This window comes from Ceratosolen solmsi, unplaced genomic scaffold (genome assembly GCF_000503995.2).
Source record: "Ceratosolen solmsi marchali unplaced genomic scaffold, CerSol_1.0 scaffold2, whole genome shotgun sequence".
Classification (NCBI taxonomy): Eukaryota; Metazoa; Arthropoda; class Insecta; order Hymenoptera; family Agaonidae; genus Ceratosolen; species Ceratosolen solmsi.
In genome coordinates this window covers 6,626,244-6,646,209 of record NW_011948422.1, presented here as the reverse complement: position 1 = coordinate 6,646,209, position 19,966 = coordinate 6,626,244, and the positions used below count along the sequence as shown (strand labels likewise).

At 36.9% G+C, this 19,966-nt stretch overlaps 1 protein-coding gene across 1 annotated transcript in view; it reads right to left on the bottom strand.

Moving 5' to 3' along the window:
* dtn (transmembrane protein 132C dtn) overlaps positions 1-1,928 on the bottom strand; it is a 131,437-nt gene extending 129,509 nt beyond the window's left edge. The window contains exon 1 of the mRNA XM_011499383.1: positions 1,749-1,928. Within this exon, the coding sequence (XP_011497685.1) occupies positions 1,749-1,830 (82 nt within the window). The 5' untranslated portion in view covers positions 1,831-1,928. The remainder of the gene's footprint in view (positions 1-1,748) is intronic.
* Positions 1,929-19,966: the final 18,038 nt, after the last annotated feature.

Genomic DNA, 19,966 nt, shown 5'->3' with positions numbered 1-19,966 from the left:
TCTAAATATTTATATAGATATAGATATGTATGTATATAATAGCAACAATAACAATATTAAAAATAAAATAAAAATACATTATATTTAAATGATAATAATAATAATAATAATAATAATAATAATAATAATAATAATAATAATAATAATAATAATAATAATGATGATGATAATGATAATAATGATAATAATAATGATAATAATGATAATAATGATAACGCTGGGCTACTCGTACAAGGAAAGAAAGCAATTGTTGAGCTATGTTATTAAATGTAAATTGGAAATCTAAATCCACAATTTCTTTTTAAATAATACAGGTCTTAAGGATGATAAATACTAAATAAATTTAAATCGCTCTTAAATTTATCGTAAACTTAAAAAAAAATGCTTTGTCTTACAATTGCGCCGTCAAGAGTTTACTTTTAAGCCAATGATTAAGTAATAATTAGACAATAAAAATTGTAAATTCGATAAAAAAAAATATATATTAAACAAGAGATATTATTTCAATGTGTTATGTTATTTCAAAAAGACGATAAAAAAGAAAAAAAAAAAAAGAAAATAAAAAGAAAAAGTTTGCTTATGCTCCACGCATTTTCATCCTCTCTAAGAGCTCGGTAACGGAAAATTTATTCCCGAAAAGTTAAGCAAAACTATCGTATTATTGTCTATTTCCATAATACAATCCAAATTCAGCTTTAAAGCGTAAATTACGTTCTCTCCTTGACATCTTATTATTAAAATTTTACTGCAATTGGATAATGAATTCCCGAAAAATGCAAATCCCACATTCGTACGAAAACGACGAACTTGGCGGTAAGGCTGGCATCTATAAATCTCGACGATAATGGAAATCTAAAGTTCCATTTGCGAGAAACCGACATGAAATGTAAGCAAGCGCGCATAATTACATACAAGCGCGCGCTTAAAACGCGAAACATATCTACGAGACTCTTGGCAACTCCAGCGTTCTACAAATTTTTCAAATGCCCTGGGTCATACATGTACAACCCCACCGCAAACAAGAAACACAACATTCGTGAGCATCGTGCGCAGCAACGTAAGCGATGCACACATGCCCGTCTCTCATTTCTCCTCATAAAACATTTGTACTTCCGAGCATTGGCGATGCCTCTGCGCAAAACGAGTGGTATTCGAGGAACCTTACCTTACCCGTACCCCCAATAACCCCAGCCGAAATGCAAATGCGAACGCGAACGTGCGGGGGGAGGTGGCGATAGTCGCTCGTGCGGTCGGGCCTCGAATCCTGAGAAGTAACCGATCAACGTAAACACAACACACAAGATAATGAAAAGCGAAAACATCGTTAATAAGACGCGGACCCTCCCGGGACAGCAGAAAAAAAACAAACAAAAAAACAAACAAACAAAAACCACCAACATCATCCATCCACCCGTAATGCGTGTTTGTGTCGAAGATCGCAAGCGCGCGCGCTCGTGGCACCTCATCATCGTTAGCAACGCGCTGCGAGATTCTTATTCTTCGAACGTTGTTCGTTAAATGACTCGCGCTCGACCGCGGCGTGTGTACCATTCCCTGGGATGCTCTTACCCTCCGACTTCACCGCCACGACTGACGCTGCCGCCGCCGCCGACCCCCCCCCCCCCCCCCCCCCCCCCCCCCCCCCCAACCACAACCCCATCCACCCACGCCCCTATACCACCACCCGCGTCAAGGTCAGGGGCCCAATGTCATACAGGTGGCCGTAAAAAGTGCTGGCCAGGACTCACCAATGGCGACGACGAGGACGAACGCGGCTCTGAGCGCCCGCCTCCAGGAGTCGGCTCCCATGACGACGCTGCCTCCCGGCATTCTCTCCTCGCTCCCTCTCTCGCGAACTGGCTCGCCTGTCGCTCACCGCGCACTCTCGGTCCCTCTCTTTCTCTTTCACACACACACGCACGCACGCACGCACGCACGCACGCACACGCGCGCGCACACACACACACACACGATTTAGCCAGATAATCATTGTTTTAGTTTTTTACATAACTGGCAGCTAAATGAAATACCAAAAGGTTATTACAGGGACCGCGGCACTCGCCGGCCCTCGTACCTCGCCATCTTTCCGCCCCGGCTGTCCTTAACCTCTACGCAGGGCCGAGCGCCTCGGGGGTCCCCCGTCACGACCCAGCCCGGACCTAAGGTCGCGCATCCGTACGCCAGCGGTACCGTCGGCTCCTCTTTTTCTTTTACGGGGACAGAGATGTAGTGCACCAGAGAAAGAAGGACAAAGAGAAAACCGCGTCGCTGTATACTGCAGTAGGGTAAGCTAGCTCTAGGCCACGTCCTCCTCCTCCTCCTCCTCCACCTCCTCCACCTCCACCACCACCTCCTCCTCCTCCTCCCGCTACGCCCGCGCTACCGATGCCGATGCTCGTACTCTCGCGAGATACGCCAAGGGGACGCAACGCTTGAACGTACACTCGGGCACTCAGACTCGTACCACGACGCGCACGCATGCACTGAGAGCCCGAAAGACGTCGCTGTTCCGACGTCGTCGTCGTCGTCGGTGGTGGCGGTGGCGGCAGCGGCAGCGGCAACGGCGGCGGCGGCGCTTCTCTCGCTTGCTCAGTCGCCCCTCTCCTCCTGAAACAGCCGCACAATCGCTCTCTCTCGCTCTCACTCTCTTTCTCACGCTCTCACTCTCTCTCTCTCTCTCTCTCTCTCTCTCTCTCTTGCTCTCGCTCTAACGCTCACGCGCAGTCGCTGCCTTGGTACACGCCGCAGCACGAGTCTGGCGGCGCGACTAGAGGGGCCCGAGCGTCGTCGCCGACGACAACGATGACGCCGCCACCACTGCCGCCGCCGTATTCGGAGTATTGACCGGCTCGACTCGAGTGGCGCGCCGCCTTCTCGCCGCGACTTCTGTCCTCTTTCCACCAAAGTCGCGAAGACTCGGCGAGAGGAGAGCAGCCCTACGCTCCGTGATGAAGTAAGCACGAGGCCCTCCTCGTGCTCCAGGCCAACTTCGTCTTTTTTCCAACGGTGGGCCCGGCTCCCTGCCCACCAAACCAGCCGTGACGCGCGCTTACGGGCTTTGAACAAGATTTCTCACTGCACTTTGGCATCTCGATTTCAATGGTCGAAATTTCATAGGCAACGCCGGCGTCGATCACTCAGTCGTCTGGCTCCGGCTCCCTCGCACCCGACACCCGCTCGATTACACTCCGACTTTGGTACGGGTACCCTAAAGACCAGAGACTTCTTCTGGCTCACGATACTTTCGCGACGACAACCTTGTTACACTCTGCAACCCACCCCCCTCCAACCCCCCATCCAACCCCCAACCCCCCAACACCCCGATCTTCCCGAGGGCTTTGCATTAAATCCGGCACGCCTTAAGAGACGCGTGGCCCTTGTGTCGGCAGCCCCATCCCCGTGCAATTAATTTTCATTCCATCCCGCCTTCTTTTGAGTGGCGAGTCGCGCGGAAAGCGCCCAAGTTTTTCGTATTCGGCAACTCGAGGACCAAACTCCGAGCTAAAGAAAAAATACCGAGCGAACCTGATTGTTGATGGAGATAGGATCCGGAGGAATCGTGGCGTCACCTTAAAAAAAATATTCCAACTTTCGTCAAGATTCAAGCTCGTGGTAAAAGCATTTAGTGCTCGATTTTTATGGCGCTACCGAAATTGTTGACAGGCGGGCGGCTGGGAGAGGGTATTTGATGGGGGGGGGGTGGGGGGGGGGGGGGGGGGGGGGGGGGGGGGGTGGAGTGACGGTGGAGACGCGTTATGGATTGCAATATTCCGGAAGGTGGTTTATGAAGAATCTTATTTTTAGGCGAGCGATGTTTCGAAATTGCGGTTGCGCGAATCGAGGGATCCATCGCAAATATCGACGGAGCGGCTGATGAGTGGTGAGAAGTTTTCCAATCAAGCGAGAGACATCGATGAAAAGGAAGGACTATGAAAATTCGTCCCCTCTTCGGCGTTTTGCCGATAATGTCGAAGCCTTATTTCAGTCGGTCGCGCAAAGGGTGTGTGGGGTGGGGGGGGGGGGGAAATTAAGCATCGATCAATTATTTTTAGAGCTGCAGCTACAAACGAGCGCACAACGACTCGAAATAAATATGTCGAGCGTTACAAGCTCCGTAAAGAAACGGAAGCCGGCAGAGCAACCAAGAGAGCGAGAGCGTGCGTGCGTGCGTGCGTGCGTGCGTGTGTGTGCGCGCGGGCGCTTATATGCGTGTGCGTGTGCAGGGGCGTGTGCATGGGCGTGTGCGTGCGCGTGTTCACGTGTGAAACAAGGCGTGTCGCGAGGGAAAAACATTTCCGATTTTCACGGATCGAAATCCTCGCGATCTCCGGAAAGAAAGTTGGCCGGCGCTCGGTGAGATCAACCAACTTAACATTGACAAAATGCCCGCGGTAATCCACATTTCGTATTTCGTGCTCGGCCCGAATTCGAACATCTCGCTCTATCACATTGACGCGGCGCGTAGTTCGTCCGGCCCAGCCAAGGGTCGATGCAGGCGCCTCGCCAAAGTAACGCCGCCCACTTCCGGATATCGGCGGTCCTCGCGGGAATTGGACTTTAAAAGTCCAGGTGCACGCGACGGCTCAACCCTCCACGCCGTTGAGCACTTCTATCCTCAGCCTCCCGGCGTCGAGTTTACTTTCTCCCTACAGGATTTTCGCCGCTGCTCGACTTCCTCCTCCCCTTCGTCATGGCCGTCCTCCGCTCGGCCGACTCTCACCCTCCTCCCATTGCACAATCAGTAAACAGACTCGTCACTTCTGCCGCTCTTTTACACTTTAATTTGGCGGTCGAGACGAGAACACTCCTGGCAGACCGCTTTTGTTTGTCCTCGATGGTACTAAATTTCAGCGTCCTCGTTTTTTCCAACTTTTTGCGGAATACCGTCTAATTTAAAATCTAATATCCGAGAATAATCACATGCAAGAATGGCGTATTAAGTATATTATGCTGCACTTGCCTGCTCCTCTTAAAAAATATGCTCGTAGATTAACGATTAGAGCGGAGATTTTCGTGCGAAAAATGTTTGAAAAAGTGGAACGCGCGTGTACGGTTTATGCGTCACTACGTGCCTATTGTTGCACATGTAGAAACGCTATCAATGCTAATATGATGACATTCGTAAAGTTTGCATTACTTTTGTAAGCAAATGTCTGCCAGGCTAGCTCCATCAAAATCAAGGTAATCCATCAAAATATCAGGAGTTGATATTCTTCTAGTCTCATTATTTAAATTTATGATGCATCTTTTGCAATAAGCCCAACATTATTTGCTAATGTAATACATTCTCTTTGCCTTGCTTTAAGGCCACATTACACCAAACCGCATTCATTCCACAGTGGGTAATTTGATTTTTTTTCTCCTTCTTCTTCTTCTTCTTCTTCTTCTTCTTCTTCTTCTTCTTCTTCTTCTTCTTCTTCTTCTTCTTCTTCTTCTTCTTCTTCTTCTTCTTCTTCTTCTTCTTCTTCTTCTTCTTCTTCTTCTTCTTCTTCTTCTTCTTCTTCTTCTTCTTCTTCTTCTTCTTCTTCTTCTTCTTCTTCTTCTTCTTCTTCTTCTTCTTCTTCTTCTTCTTCTTCTTCTTCTTCTTCTTCTTCTTCTTCTTCTTCTTCTTCTTCTTCTTCTTCTTCTTCTTCTTCTTCTTCTTCTTCTTCTTCTTCTTCTTCTTCTTCTTCTTCTTCTTCTTCTTCTTCTTCTTCTTCTTCTTCTTCTTCTTCTTCTTCTTCTTCTTCTTCTTCTTCTTCTTCTTCTTCTTCTTCTTCTTCTTCTTCTTCTTCTTCTTCTTCTTCTTCTTCTTCTTCTTCTTCTTCTTCTTCTTCTTCTTCTTCTTCTTCTTCTTCTTCTTCTTCTTCTTCTTCTTCTTCTTCTTCTTCTTCTTCTTCTTCTTCTTCTTCTTCTTCTTCTTCTTCTTCTTCTTCTTCTTCTTCTTCTTCTTCTTCTTCTTCTTCTTCTTCTTCTTCTTCTTCTTCTTCTTCTTCTTCTTCTTCTTCTTCTTCTTCTTCTCCAAAGGCTTTACATCTTGCCTTTACCCAACAGTTCCATTACATTACAAAAATCAACAACAACAACAACAATAATGAAAATAACGAACATACGAACATTATAATCAAAATAATACAGAAACGATTTTTTAAATATTTTTATGTTTGCTTGCTAATATGAATTAGAAATTAAATATTATTAATACCATTAAAGCGTGTGTGTCTGTGTGTGTCTGTGTGTGTCTCTCTGTCTGTCTGTCTCTCTCTCTCTCTCTCTCTCTCTCTCTCTCTCTCTGTGATATTATTTTTCATTACATTATTATTTAAAATAAATGCGATACATTTTATTGTATTATTATTAATTATTACAAAAGATTAATCTTTCTCTGCACTTATGTGAGTGGATGATGCAAGTTTAAAGTTTATATGAACTATAGAATTTAATATTTGCTTATCGATGCACGATTAAAATTGAAAATTTTCACTACAAACATTTTTCTCTATTATACCTTACAATATTAATATCTCTCGCCATTTTCAATCGTCAAGTTTTACTTAATGGATGTTGTGTAGTCTCAATTTCTTTCCATTTCATACAACGATTTTTATTTCATTTTCTACTACGATTAATCAAATATTGTACAGTTTTCCTGCTCTTAGTTTCAAAATATTAAGATTAATTCAATTGACTTATAAGGTTATTCAAGTATTTTATCTTTTCCTATCATCCACCTTTCATTCAACTGCTAAATTATTATACGATAATATAATTTAATGCCTAATATTATAATGCGAAAGTTTTATATTTTCCAGCGATATTTGTAAGATGCGTGTAATCATAATTTAAAAATTGTGTACGCCCGATTTATAAATCTGAAGATATAAAATCAAAGTGCTTTTAAATAAAGATTTTTTTCCACGGAAATACACGATGCTTTTATTTTGCAGCTCCTACTTTTTAAATACGCAATACCGATGCACGCCTTACGAGAATTAATTAAACCTATTTATGTTGAATATAACGAACGAAATGGTTAAACGATGTGCCTAAAGCTGTCTTATTGAATTCAAATATATAAACAAAGATTTTTATAATTAATTTTAATAGAATGTTCCAATCGATTGATTCTGTATTAACATTGTTATTATTATTAAACTTCATTATAATTAAACGAAACTATTTTATGATCTAATGTCGAAGAAAAAAAATAATTAAAACTTAAAGCACGTTCGCTGCATATTACCAACTATTCGATACTTTTCGATTTTAGTAGACCGCTAATTTAAATTTGTTATACAGTTATCGGTGAATTTTAATATGCTCGAACGGCTCTTCTTCTCAAAGAAATTTTATAAACCCAACAAACTAAGAGGGATGGCATTACAAGCATGAAATAGCATAGTTGGAAATAATTTTCCATGTACGTTGATTGTTGCGACAATAATATCTTTCACGTAATAATGTGAATTTAATTGCGACTGTCGATTTAATTGAAACGGCCCTTCTGTTTTACCCCCCCCCCCGACCCGACCCCATTTTTAGCACAATATTACCAACATTTTATATTTCATCCATTATTTATAAAGCGTGGATGAATTATACCAATAGCGATCTTTTCTTTTTGTGGTGATAATCATAATTTAATAAATCATTAATCAGAATAAGAATAATAATTTATCGATCGTAATAATATGGAAAGTATAAAATTACCTTTGCTCATTTGCCTAACACTGGCGCTTGATCTCTGCCAATATATACAATATATTTATATCGTCATACATTAATTAAGGCTTCGTATTTACTTTATTTTAATATTCCACTATATAGCTACCGCTTGTTCGAATACTAACATTAACTTGCAAGTAGAAGAAAGTTCCTTAGTATCGTGGGAGTTGTGAAATAATTGATTATTAAAAAAAAAATTGACGCTGAAATGTATCATTAGGGCCATTAATTACGTAGTTCAAAATTAATATATAAACCGATTGTATCGATAATTTTGATAAATAATTGTCCTGACATTTCCATTTATATTCTCATCTTCTTTTTATAAATTTCTTACACTTGCCGGGCAATAAATAGCGACGAGTAATCTCGCTCTATTTCTATCTAATTCAATATTTAATACCCAAGTCCATAAACGTTTCTTATGCTTATGCCCGCCATTTCGGAACAATTTATGCTTTACTTGCGTTAGTTGCTTATAATAATTTTCACGGTTAATTTAATCGTTGCCGCTATTCGGTCGTATAAGAATGGTTCGACAATTATAATTTTCCAAATGCAAATCTCATTATTTTTCACTGACATTCCCCGTCTATTTAACCAACGATTACGCGAGAAGATCATTAATCGATAGAATCATTCGGTCTCGCGTGTCTCGACGACAATGCCACCTGGAAAAATACTACTAATTTCGCTTAGGCGTACGGCTTTCCCAGAAGTATCTCTTAAAAATAAATACACTAATACATGCATAACTCACAAAATTTACCAAGCGTTGGATTAATAAAGTTTATAAGTCCGTACATGCGATTTTATTACAGACAAAGCATAAATTTCACAGTTTGCAGCTGAGACAATTGGTAATTTTACTACAACGATCAAAGTAGCAAATAGCCATGGAAAAACCGAGTCAATTGTTAGATCGGCTATGGAAAATCGATGGAAATATCTTACCGCGGGCTCTCGATTATGCCCCTCCTCTCTAAATCATTGATCTAAATTTTTCTATTCACGCAATTTCAAACTAAATCCAACTAATACGTCTCCTATTCCCATTCCGAATTCAAACGAACGACCCGTTTCTTCTTCTCCGTCTCATTCCCATTCTTCCTCTCCTTCCACCCACAGCGACGCCGTAAAATACAAACCGACCGAATGGTGTAAACCAACGTAATATTCGAGGAGGGAAATGGAATTGCTCAACGCAGTCGACTCTTTTATTAAAATTTTACGTAATTTTATCCTCGTAGTCTTTTCATAGCTTTCTCTTTTGATGTTCTTCCCTCCCCCTCCTCCCCCTCCTCCTCCCCCTCCTCCTCCTCCTCCTCCTCCTCCTGATCCATACACCTCCTCATCATCCCACCCCAACACCCCAACACCCCAACACCCCAACACCCCAACACCCCTTCCCTCTCCCCATCTCCCCTCTCCCTACAATCCCTCTAATTCTCTTTCACTTTCTCTTGAAATATATCAGTCTATACTTCTCTCCTCACTTGCTTAAGCACCAAACTAAACTACAGAGAATTTCCAGCTGAATATATTCGTCTCTTGCTCTTGCGCTTCTAACCCTCCGGCATTGAACCTATAGCAATTCGTTCTTGTCCCCCGTTCTGCAGTCGCATATGCATGCATTTATCCTTAACTTTTATTATTTTTTTTTTCTCCATACATTTTGGCTGCATTCTTCGTACAGGTTAAAATCTTTTCGTACTTTTTTTCCTTTCTGTTGGGAGAAAAACGGCATTTTGTCGGTCCCTCGATCCTTATGAAACGTCGTTTCTATTTTAAAATACCTATAATGCATGGCTTGGCGATAAAGGCTGCATATTAGGTGATTTTGTTCAAAAACACAAATCCTCGTAACTTACACATTATAAAATATTCTTTGAGATTTTATCGAAAGGCTCGTTTATTTTACAAAGTCGATGGACGAAAGCACAAAAACAAAATCAAATACAAATACAAGTACAAATACAAATACAAATACAAATGCAAGCAAATACAAATACAAATACAAAAATTTCAAATAAAAAACTGTGTCAATATTAACTTTCGTCCATTGAGTTTTTACAAATACTTGGGACGCTTTTATGCAAATGAGTACTTACTACTACGTTTGCAAATCTTTCTTTATTCTTCGTCTTTCTCTTCATCGTTTAAATAAGTCTGTTAAATTAGTAAAATAAATACGTGCACGTGTTTGTATGAATATGCGCATGTATTGATAAGAATTGGTTGTATAATTGTAAGAAAGGTTTAATTTTAAAAATAATATTTTCAATAAATAGATTAGTTAAAGGAGCTTAAGTTGGAAAAAAATCTATTTAATAACTCACAATACAATGGTGCTTCAATGATTAGAGATGATTAATTTCTCCATCAAAATGTTGATCTAAAATTTATTTTTATATTATTCAATTATTAACGAGCACGAATTATTTAAAATATTCTTTAATTTAAACTTTTACAATAAAGTGCGCCTTTTTATCGATTATTCCATAAAAAATTGTCCATTAAATCTATATTCCATTATCCGATTAAAATAGCCTCCCTAATTAATTAATAAAATAATTAAGTAATATAAAAGCGCACATTTAGCAGGTGATAATGTTTAAAAATTAATGCAATACCAACGTAGATCAATTCAAAATAATAGCATCGATAATTCAATAAATATCATTTATTCAACAATTAATTATTAAACTAAAAAGGCACGGATCGACTTTATAATTGTCGAGCAGACCTACATTTTATATTGAATTCGCGATGGCCAAACGATTAATTATTTATCGAAATTGGTTCTTTAAAATCAAATTTTTTTATGTCGAACATTTCTTTTCATTTCCAAGCTAATATTTCAATCGATATATTCAATAAATACAACGTGTTGTATTTACGAAGATGCGTGCGCGCGTGCGAATGTGTGTGTGTGTGTGTGTGTGTGCATATTATACATTGTCATCCGTTTTTGTCACTGTAATATTCACTCGGCACCACTATGTGTACTCACACACATTTTTAAAAAAAAAAAAAAAAAAAAAAAAAAAAAAAAATTCGAAGCTTATGTGTGTTAGGCTATTCTTAGAGATACTACGAGGGTTGGCTTTACGAGTAGAACATTTATTGAATTGAAGGGATCGTCTTTTGAATATCTTTGAAATCCCATGCACTTGTAGAGAGATGAGATATGCGAGATGCATAAGTAAAATCCTAAGTCAAAAGGCAAAATAAAATTGAAGGCGCTCGAACGCAACTGTTAATCGTACTCTGTCAAGCTCTGTCGATAAAATTTGTACGGCAGCTAAGCGCATTTATTGCTCGGCTAAATACCAAAGTCCGATTCAAAATAAATTTGGCAAATCAATTTCAATCCGGCTTGCGAACTATCCACTACCACTCCACCCCCTCCGCCATTTCCACAATTTTTCGTCCCATACGACGTTCGCTCGTTCAAGAGTAATCGCTTTGGATTTTATCCTGTCGGGCAACTTTCCCTCAGCACCCTCCTCTCTTACGCACTACGCCGTCCAAGCGACGGGACAAGTGCTCGTGTTCTTATATCCGAAACTCGAGTGCACCACCACTCATCGCACATCTGTCCTTTCACGCTTTCATTCGCTCGCCCCCTTCTCCCGTGCCCCACCATTACAAAAATAAAAATAGCAGTGGCGTATAGTGTCGCGGGGGCGCCCATCATTTACGAACCGGAGAATGAGATTAAAGGCGCAGGGACAATCGCAATTACGTGCCGAGCCGAAGCTGTTTGGCTGTGAGCGAAACGCCTGTCCCTACGAGACTCCGGGGAATAATGTCCGAGCGCCTGCTTATCGCGAAGCTCCTTTCACCCGACGTACATTCTGCGACCAGCGCCTTTCCCATGGGTTACAACTTCGCTGGAAAATTCGCGGTTCCAGTTGGGCCAAGTGGGCGGGCGATTCCCCCATCCTAGCTCGTTGAAACTTCGAGACTACGAGGCTGGCGAAACATATCGCACCGAGAGACCGTGGATATTAATCAGCCGTATGTAGGGCCCATTCCGGGAAAATGTGGGGGGAAAAAAGTTGGCCAATTTCTGGATAAAGCAAGCGCGGATGTACAGGACATTGTGCGACACTTTTACATTTGTTTTTTAATCCATCGAGTACTTCTCTATTAAGGGCCTTGGACGTATAAGGATGTTGATCTTGTAATGGCGCGTTAGTGTAGAGTAATAATGCTGGAATTTCAGCTTTCGAAAAAGTGGGAAAGAAACGTGGCCAAGATTACCAAGTAGTTTGGGTTGTAAATTTTCTAAATTTCTGGAGAAATAATTCGATGTAAGCTTGGGAAAATTTAGATTAAGCTCGTAAATATGAGCGAATCACCCGCGACCTTTGGACTTTATTGGTTGAAACAGGAATTTTTATTCCTTAATCAATATTACCTTACAATGTTAATTAGATAGTAAATTTTGGAAAACTAATGGGAAATATTCGAATATTACAATGCCCGCAGGACGCGTCAGATCCATTAAATTAGAGTTCTGCGAATTCGAAAATTTAATTGTATCTCCGGATAATACGATTTTTTTTAACTAATTATACACTTTGCGTAGATTTAATGCTTAAAAGTAATTTAATATTTGGGGATAATAATTCGCCTCTGAAGTTCTATTACGGGCATTTATGAAAGATAAATGCGCATTTTTATGCTTCCCCCTTTAGGATATTGTTGAGTTGTCAATTTTGTACAATTGCAACGAGTAAGTTTATTCCGATATAAGCATTCGTTTTATAATCAGAAATATTCACTTAAGCTCCAATTAAAATAAATTTTCGTTGCTGAAAATATATATTCGTATTTTATTGTGGGAGGAGAATTTAATTGAACTAGATCTACTTTAAAATTTACGCAATTTATGAGTCTCGTACGTGAATTCTAGTATTATGGACTAGAATTTTGCCTTTCAAAAGGTGAATTTTCTTTATCATAATGGAGTGAAAAATTATGGAAAAGCTTTAAATTTAATGTACATTCGGGGCGGGGGGGGGGGAATTAATATCGTTTCTTTGAAAGATAATCGTATAAACGATTTTTCTACATTGAAAAATTGAATATTTATGAAAATTTTATTTTCACATGCATGATTTTATATTTGCAATTACGTTTCCCTGCTTTTAACGACGCATGGCTCATAAAGTATTAATATGTTTAAAATAATTTTAAGCTTAATGTTCGTCTGGTCGTTTGTTTGTTTATAAATGTAACAAAACAATATATATATATATATATATATATTGAAAGGCTAACAAAATGTTTAATTTACCGATGACGAGACTATTAATACAATTTCATATATTCTACTTAAAAGTTTTACTGAAATAAATTATGAGAAGATTTTTTAAAACTACTTTTATTAACTTTTATCTCTATAAAATAGTAATAAAAATGAACGAAAAGCGTACAAGTAAAAACTTCTGAAATTCGCATTTTCTGTTGATGCGCTAAATATGATTTACATAAACTTTAAAATCGTTAAAATATATTCTAATTAAACTATACAAGATAGGTTAGAAGTAAAAAATATATAATTTGAAAAATTCAAGCAGCTAACAAATGATATTATTTACTTACATGTACTTTTGCTCCTAATGCCACATAATAAAATAATAAAATAATATTATTTAGTCTTATTTCGATATCATACAATAATTTCATTCTCACGAATAATTTCTTCTTCAAATGTAATAGATACAAATGCCCGGATGTTTCTCGAATTTCAATATAATATATTCGAGTGTAATTGTCTTTCCCATTGAGTCCCTTCCTTCTCCCTGTAATATTTTTCGAAATTACAAAGCATGCCCAAATCCTTCTATTTTCAATTATCAATAACACTGTTGCTCGTACACGCGGGAATAAATAAAGAGGCAATAATTTATTATAAAATGGAATTCAATAGTTAAACTTTAATACAAAAATTAATGTATTACCAACACAACTATAATATATAAAAAGAAGAGATGCTGACCGATTCTCTTAAGATTATCGACCAATCAATCTCTCAAAGTCATTTTAAAAGTGTGTTATTACCGCTGCAATTATTCTCTCAGCCTTTTTATGATTATTAACCATTATCGTGACATTTAAAATAAATGATTGCAAGCTAAAGCATTGATAAAGTGAGTAGTTACAATTTCTGTACACGTCACCGATTTACCCGACCCGCATCACAGATCACACTTGAAGAGTATTTTATTTTATTTACATAACATTCGTTTCAACGGTCTTGAAATCGCAATCGCGATAATGTTGAGTGTCGTAATTCATAGGTAATTAATTTCCCGCAATCCCGACATCTTTGAAATTCCACCATTTGCGAAAACGTGTTTATCGAGCGTTTTTCGAAATACCTTCCTCCCGCTCGAATCACATCACATCGGGATAATATTAGATATTTGCTTTTCTTAAATTTAATGGCCTGGTCATTTCGCATCAGCATCGAGAGCTTAAGCCTTCGGATTATCAAAATTCCTTCCTCATTCGTAATTCGCTGGAGTTTTAAAGAGGATTAAATACATTAGAACAGCCGTATATTTATGAAAGATTAAAGCAGCTTCGTATCTTCAGCAAATTTTAATTACACCTACAAGAGTGAATAATTAAATGGATAAAGCTGTGGTTGATAATCGAATATTTTTACAATAATTTGCAAGAGAATTGCAATTGTAAGTGCATAAAAATTTAGCCCCTTGCGAACGAATATCTGATAATGCTATTAACCGTTGTAGCGATACGCAAATAAAGATGAAATATTAATTTTTCATTAGTAATTATATTATAACCGTTAAATCCCCGATATCGTCAATGTATATTCATATATCCTAGCATCATTTACGATAATTTAGCGCTTAAAATTCGTTTAATGTAAACGATACTCCACCACCACCACCATTCACCATTCACCCCCCCCTCTCTCTCTCTCTCTCTCTCTCTCTCTCGTCATTCAATATATAGTTAAGCGCGATCGTCGTTATAGTCGAAGGAGCAGCTAAAGATTTAAAACTCGTGAAATTTAATTATTTCGCTTGAATTCACGCCCTAAGGCGATGGTTTTTATTTGTATCAATTTTAACGAGCCGTCCCACCCACCGATTGTACAACTTACTTTTAAACGTTAACGAGAGGGCATTAATATATTTAATCAATGAATAGATACCGAATGCAATCAAGAGGCTGACCATGGATACGAAATGTAAGGGTTGCTACGACCGGATGAATGACGGACTCAATAATTTATCGTGTAAAGGAAAATTCCGAATATTCGCGTCGGGCGAGTGGCTCCGTTTAACAGCACCAAGAATATGCCGTCGGTCATTCGCGTACACATAGTCCCGAGCTCACGTGCTGGAGGGATGATTTTATGGATAGCCACTATTATTCTAGGATAGAATAATAGCGAGCCTACGAGAGGACGTGCCGCGAGTAGACAAAACACGCCTTTGCTCGCGCATCCCGAATAATAATTGATATAAAGCGTCGTTGGTGAGCATTTTTAAAACGATCGTTGTTCGGCAGACGCATTGGCGGCGAGGGCTGGCAGGAGGTAAAAGAGGAGAAGGAGGAGACGGCGATAGTAGAAGCGTGATGGGGGTTGGGGGATGGGGGAGGACAGCAGCAACAGCAGCAGCGATGAGTCTTCAAAGAATGCGGGCCGTTTATTCGCGCATTCTCATTGGACGGGACGGACAAATATCCCATGTGCTCGTTATTGCTGACAAATACAGCGAGCTTTGTTGATAGCCAACGACATACGACAATTAAAGCCAGACCCTCTCTCTCTCTCTCTCTCTCTCTCTCTCGCTTAGCTACGTTTAGGTTACTTTTTAGCCGGTCTGAGAAGCTAGTTTTCCGTTTCTTAACCAGGTGAGCCCGATGAGCTGCACTTGCTCATTGTTATAATCGATGGTGCTGGCTCAGCGTCAAATAGCGATAGACACTCATTTCGGGAGGGCCAATAGCCGAGGCCGGCCAATATGTCGTAACAACCACCCTGCACTTTCATACTGTACGATTTGACAATTCCGACTCGACGATTACTTGCGGTTAGCGAAGGCTCGTCAACAGCCAACATCTAAATCCACCCACTTTCCACCCAAGACCCCCTATATCGATACTCGGCCCTTTTTTTCCCAGCACCATCCGCTACTGATAAGATGCGTCACGATAAATGATGCCATCGAGTCGCTTTGCCGAGCCAATTAAACTTTAAAGTACTTGTCGCAAGAACTAGTTCAACCCGTCGTTTCTTTCGAGAGCCGACTGCACTTAACGAGCTTTTCCACTAAATTATAAATCCATCTGCTTACGGAGTGTTGCTGTTTAAATCGTGACGAAGACAATATAGTCGATGCTATTCGGTGAATGCTTTAATATTATATTCCATGAATTGCGCTACCATTGTATCTCAGGCGCGCGGTTATGTCATTAGTGATACAACCTCATATTTGTATATAAATATGTTATAACTACAGCGTACGATCATTGTCATAATAATAATAATAATAATAATAATAATAATAATAATAATAATAATAATAATAATAATAATAACAATAACAATAATAATAACAACAATAATAACAACAATAATAATAATAACGGTGATATTGGAACGGTATGGCTAATATAATATCATAATGATGCAAGTGCGGCTCCTCTAATCGTCTGTTTTTACAATGTTTTTCGAGATAATTGTAAAATTTTCATGTTGGTTTAGCACTTGATCTTGTCCAACGCGGACATCGTAAACTTGTCTTGAGCAATAAAATGCTGGTACTCGCGTTGGTTGTCTTGTGTTTACTTTTCCTCCTTCGTAATAACTGAAGCATTGCTTTCTTGTCGTTTCCTCTGCTTCTTCGTAATTTGATAATTCAGCTCATTCCTATTCTCCACCCATTACTTGGCTTTACACTGTAAAATACTTTAGTAAATGTTCTATTCTGCAACGCTATGTCACTCACGTTTTCCGCTGAAAATCCAGTGCTTTTTTCTAAATTCGGTAATGCACCGGTGCACGGAATTACATTTTTGAAAGGCATTTCTAATTAAATATACAGACAACGATTTCTTGTACATAAATAGATATTAATATTTTTCATCTGCTCATTTAAATAAGATACTCATCGATTAGCTTAGTGCCACTCGACCTCTCAACAGTTAACGAAATATCTGTCGGAAAGCATAAAATTCGTGCTGATTAAGGAGTCAAAGCAGCTTTTACTTCTAATTGTACTGGAATCAATGGCTGAAAGTATATATTTATTTGGTGATGATGATTACAATATTGAAGAATTCATTTAATTTATCATTAAGCATTACAATTCTACTAAATTCTACTTATTTCTACTACTTATTTCATTGTATATTTTATGAAATAAAATAAATTGCAAATAAATTTCTATACAAATTTCTATATAAATTGGAGTCAATTAAAATGTTGCAATTTTTTTAATAAATCTTTTGATATTTAGTAAATATAGTTTCTAATCATTTTGCAGATTATTCCATTAATTGTTGAAATTTTCATGTTCCATTGCAATTCATTGATACATTTATTCACCAATTCGTTATTTTATTATTACTCGTGGTATTATAATAAATTAATCGAGCGTTTAACATTTACAACAGCATCGCTGGCAATATAACGTAATAAAAAGACTAAATCGTCGTCCTTCTAATAATGCCTTCAATGTCATTGTATCTACACTCTAATGTTACCTTGAAAAGAAAGAAAATACCTTAGCTGCAATTTAATTGTCATGATACACTACCCAATGAATGACTCATAATGATGTTAATTTTGTGTATACGTCAGTATTACGTATACATATGCATTCGTAACGTTAATGAAAACTTTCTTGTCACAATTTCAACAGTACATTGATAATTTTACCATACAGTATACTTTATAAGAGCACATTCTCATTCTACAATCAACCAAATTGTATTAATAAATATAATTAAATATAAAGGCTATGTTTGAGCATCTCAAAGGTCAAAAGACACGCAAATATTCGTCCGTTTAAAGAAATTATTCATTGTTATCAGAGACACAAATTTATTTGTAAAACTTTTACAATTTCATTTTTAAAAGATTGCATAGAAAACGAAGAGCCTGTCCTTATTTAGCTTTAATGTATTTGTCAATTATATCTACAAGTATAATTAATTTCTTCGTAACCATTTGTGTACAATAATGTTAAATCATCATCAAGAATTTCTTGCTTTGATGAAACGTGCTGAGATTACTAAACTCATTAACATAATGAGAATCATATCAGATATCATATTTATCATAATCAAAGAATGAATAATCTGAAAGGTCTTAATGAAAGTTTAATTAATCCCATATTATTTATTTATTATGATCTTCTATCCTGGCTAAAGAAATTTAGTTTAATTATAAATCATCTAAAATTCTGTAGAATATTATTCAATTTTAATCAATTTAAATAATCATATTGATATAGATTAAGCTTGTTTAAGAAACATAATGTGCAACAATATATGTTATTGAAACTATTTTCAATTTACTGCTAAGTTAATACTTAAAAATAAAAATTGTCATTGCTTACGATTTCGGTTTTAAGTATTGGATTTCCGAAACATTAAACTCAATGGATATGAAGTTACTTTTTCCGATCACGTCTTTCGTCTTCGTTTCAATTTTAACTTTTCGATTTTTTGTTGTTTGATTTTTTTTTTTTTTTTTTTTTTTTTTTTTTTTTTTTTTTTTTGTAATGAACTCTTTTCAATTCCAAACAATTCTTACGAATGAAAAGCCAATCAATTATTTACCTTGTATATATATAAATTTAAACTTCAACTGATTTAATCCTTTTATTATACTTGGAATGTTTAAAAACGCTTGAAACTACACTTTTTATAATTTATTTAAATCGATATCTTCAAATTAAATAATTTTTATGCTTCCAATCTCATATATAATTTAATATGAATTTTTTCGTTGATTAGAGGTTATATACAAGCTTCTACTTTTTTGATATTATTAATTTTTAAGACTTTCTATTTGTAAAACATCTATGGCCTCGTCATTTTACGCCTAAGACTACACTATTAAATTTGTTTACAATACGATCGTTTTTATACTTTTTCGAGTCATTTTTTAATCCCGTACTTATAAGTTATTTTACTTGTACTATATTTATATCGCTGGTGCGATTCTATTTCTACTTTTATTGCATAGTGCTCCCAAGTATATATATATATATATATATATATATATATATATATTTACTATGAATATCTAATTACAACTATAATCATAAATATTGTAATAATGGTTAATTGCTTTCATATTGCAAATCTTCAAAACTTAAATTTATATATATATTGATTGTATTTGTATTTTACCAAATGATACTTTTATTATTTTCATACGATAATTAGATTAAGAGCACTAGCATAACTAACCAAATGAGAAGTAGCGAAAAACGATTAGTCATAAGACATTTCATCGTTTATGCAGAAAACTTTAACCACTTTTTATAAACATTCTTTCTTAGTTACATAGTTATAACTACACTAACTTTTTTTTACGACATTCGAAGTGAGGCTTCCACCTTCATTTCATCCTGAAGTTCTTATCTTTTTCTTTGAAATTCTTTCTTTTATACATTCATAATTTCTTTTTTGTCTTCACTTTTAATCACTAAATAAATTCAATGATTAAAAACTTGATAATTACTAATCCAAATTCGACAATTTCTATTCTACCTAAGAAAAGAATAACTTGGCTTACTTTTTTATTCTTAAAAATATCGTTAATCATAACTTTGTAATGTTGTATTAATAACGCGTAATACTATAATTAATTAAAATATTTCTTCTATTATATTATGTTAAATGATGAGATAGCATCGACATCCAAAATTCATTTATTCCAAATTTAAATAAAACATAAATTATTTACAGAAAAAGACTTATGAATGTACGGTTATTTAATTATTTTTGCAAATACTGGATTGAATATTATTCACAATTCTATAATATAATAAATTTTTTTTTCATATTCCATCTTTATTGCAAAAGTAATGTAATAGTCTTTTTGTATTCTAAGTAATAATATTCTCTATTTTTATTCAATAATTCTCAATCAATTTATGTAATTTATATTTGTGATTTGTGATTTATTTATTTATTTAATTTTTTTTTTTTTTTTTTTTTTTTTTTTTTTTTTTTTTTTTTTTTTTTTTAA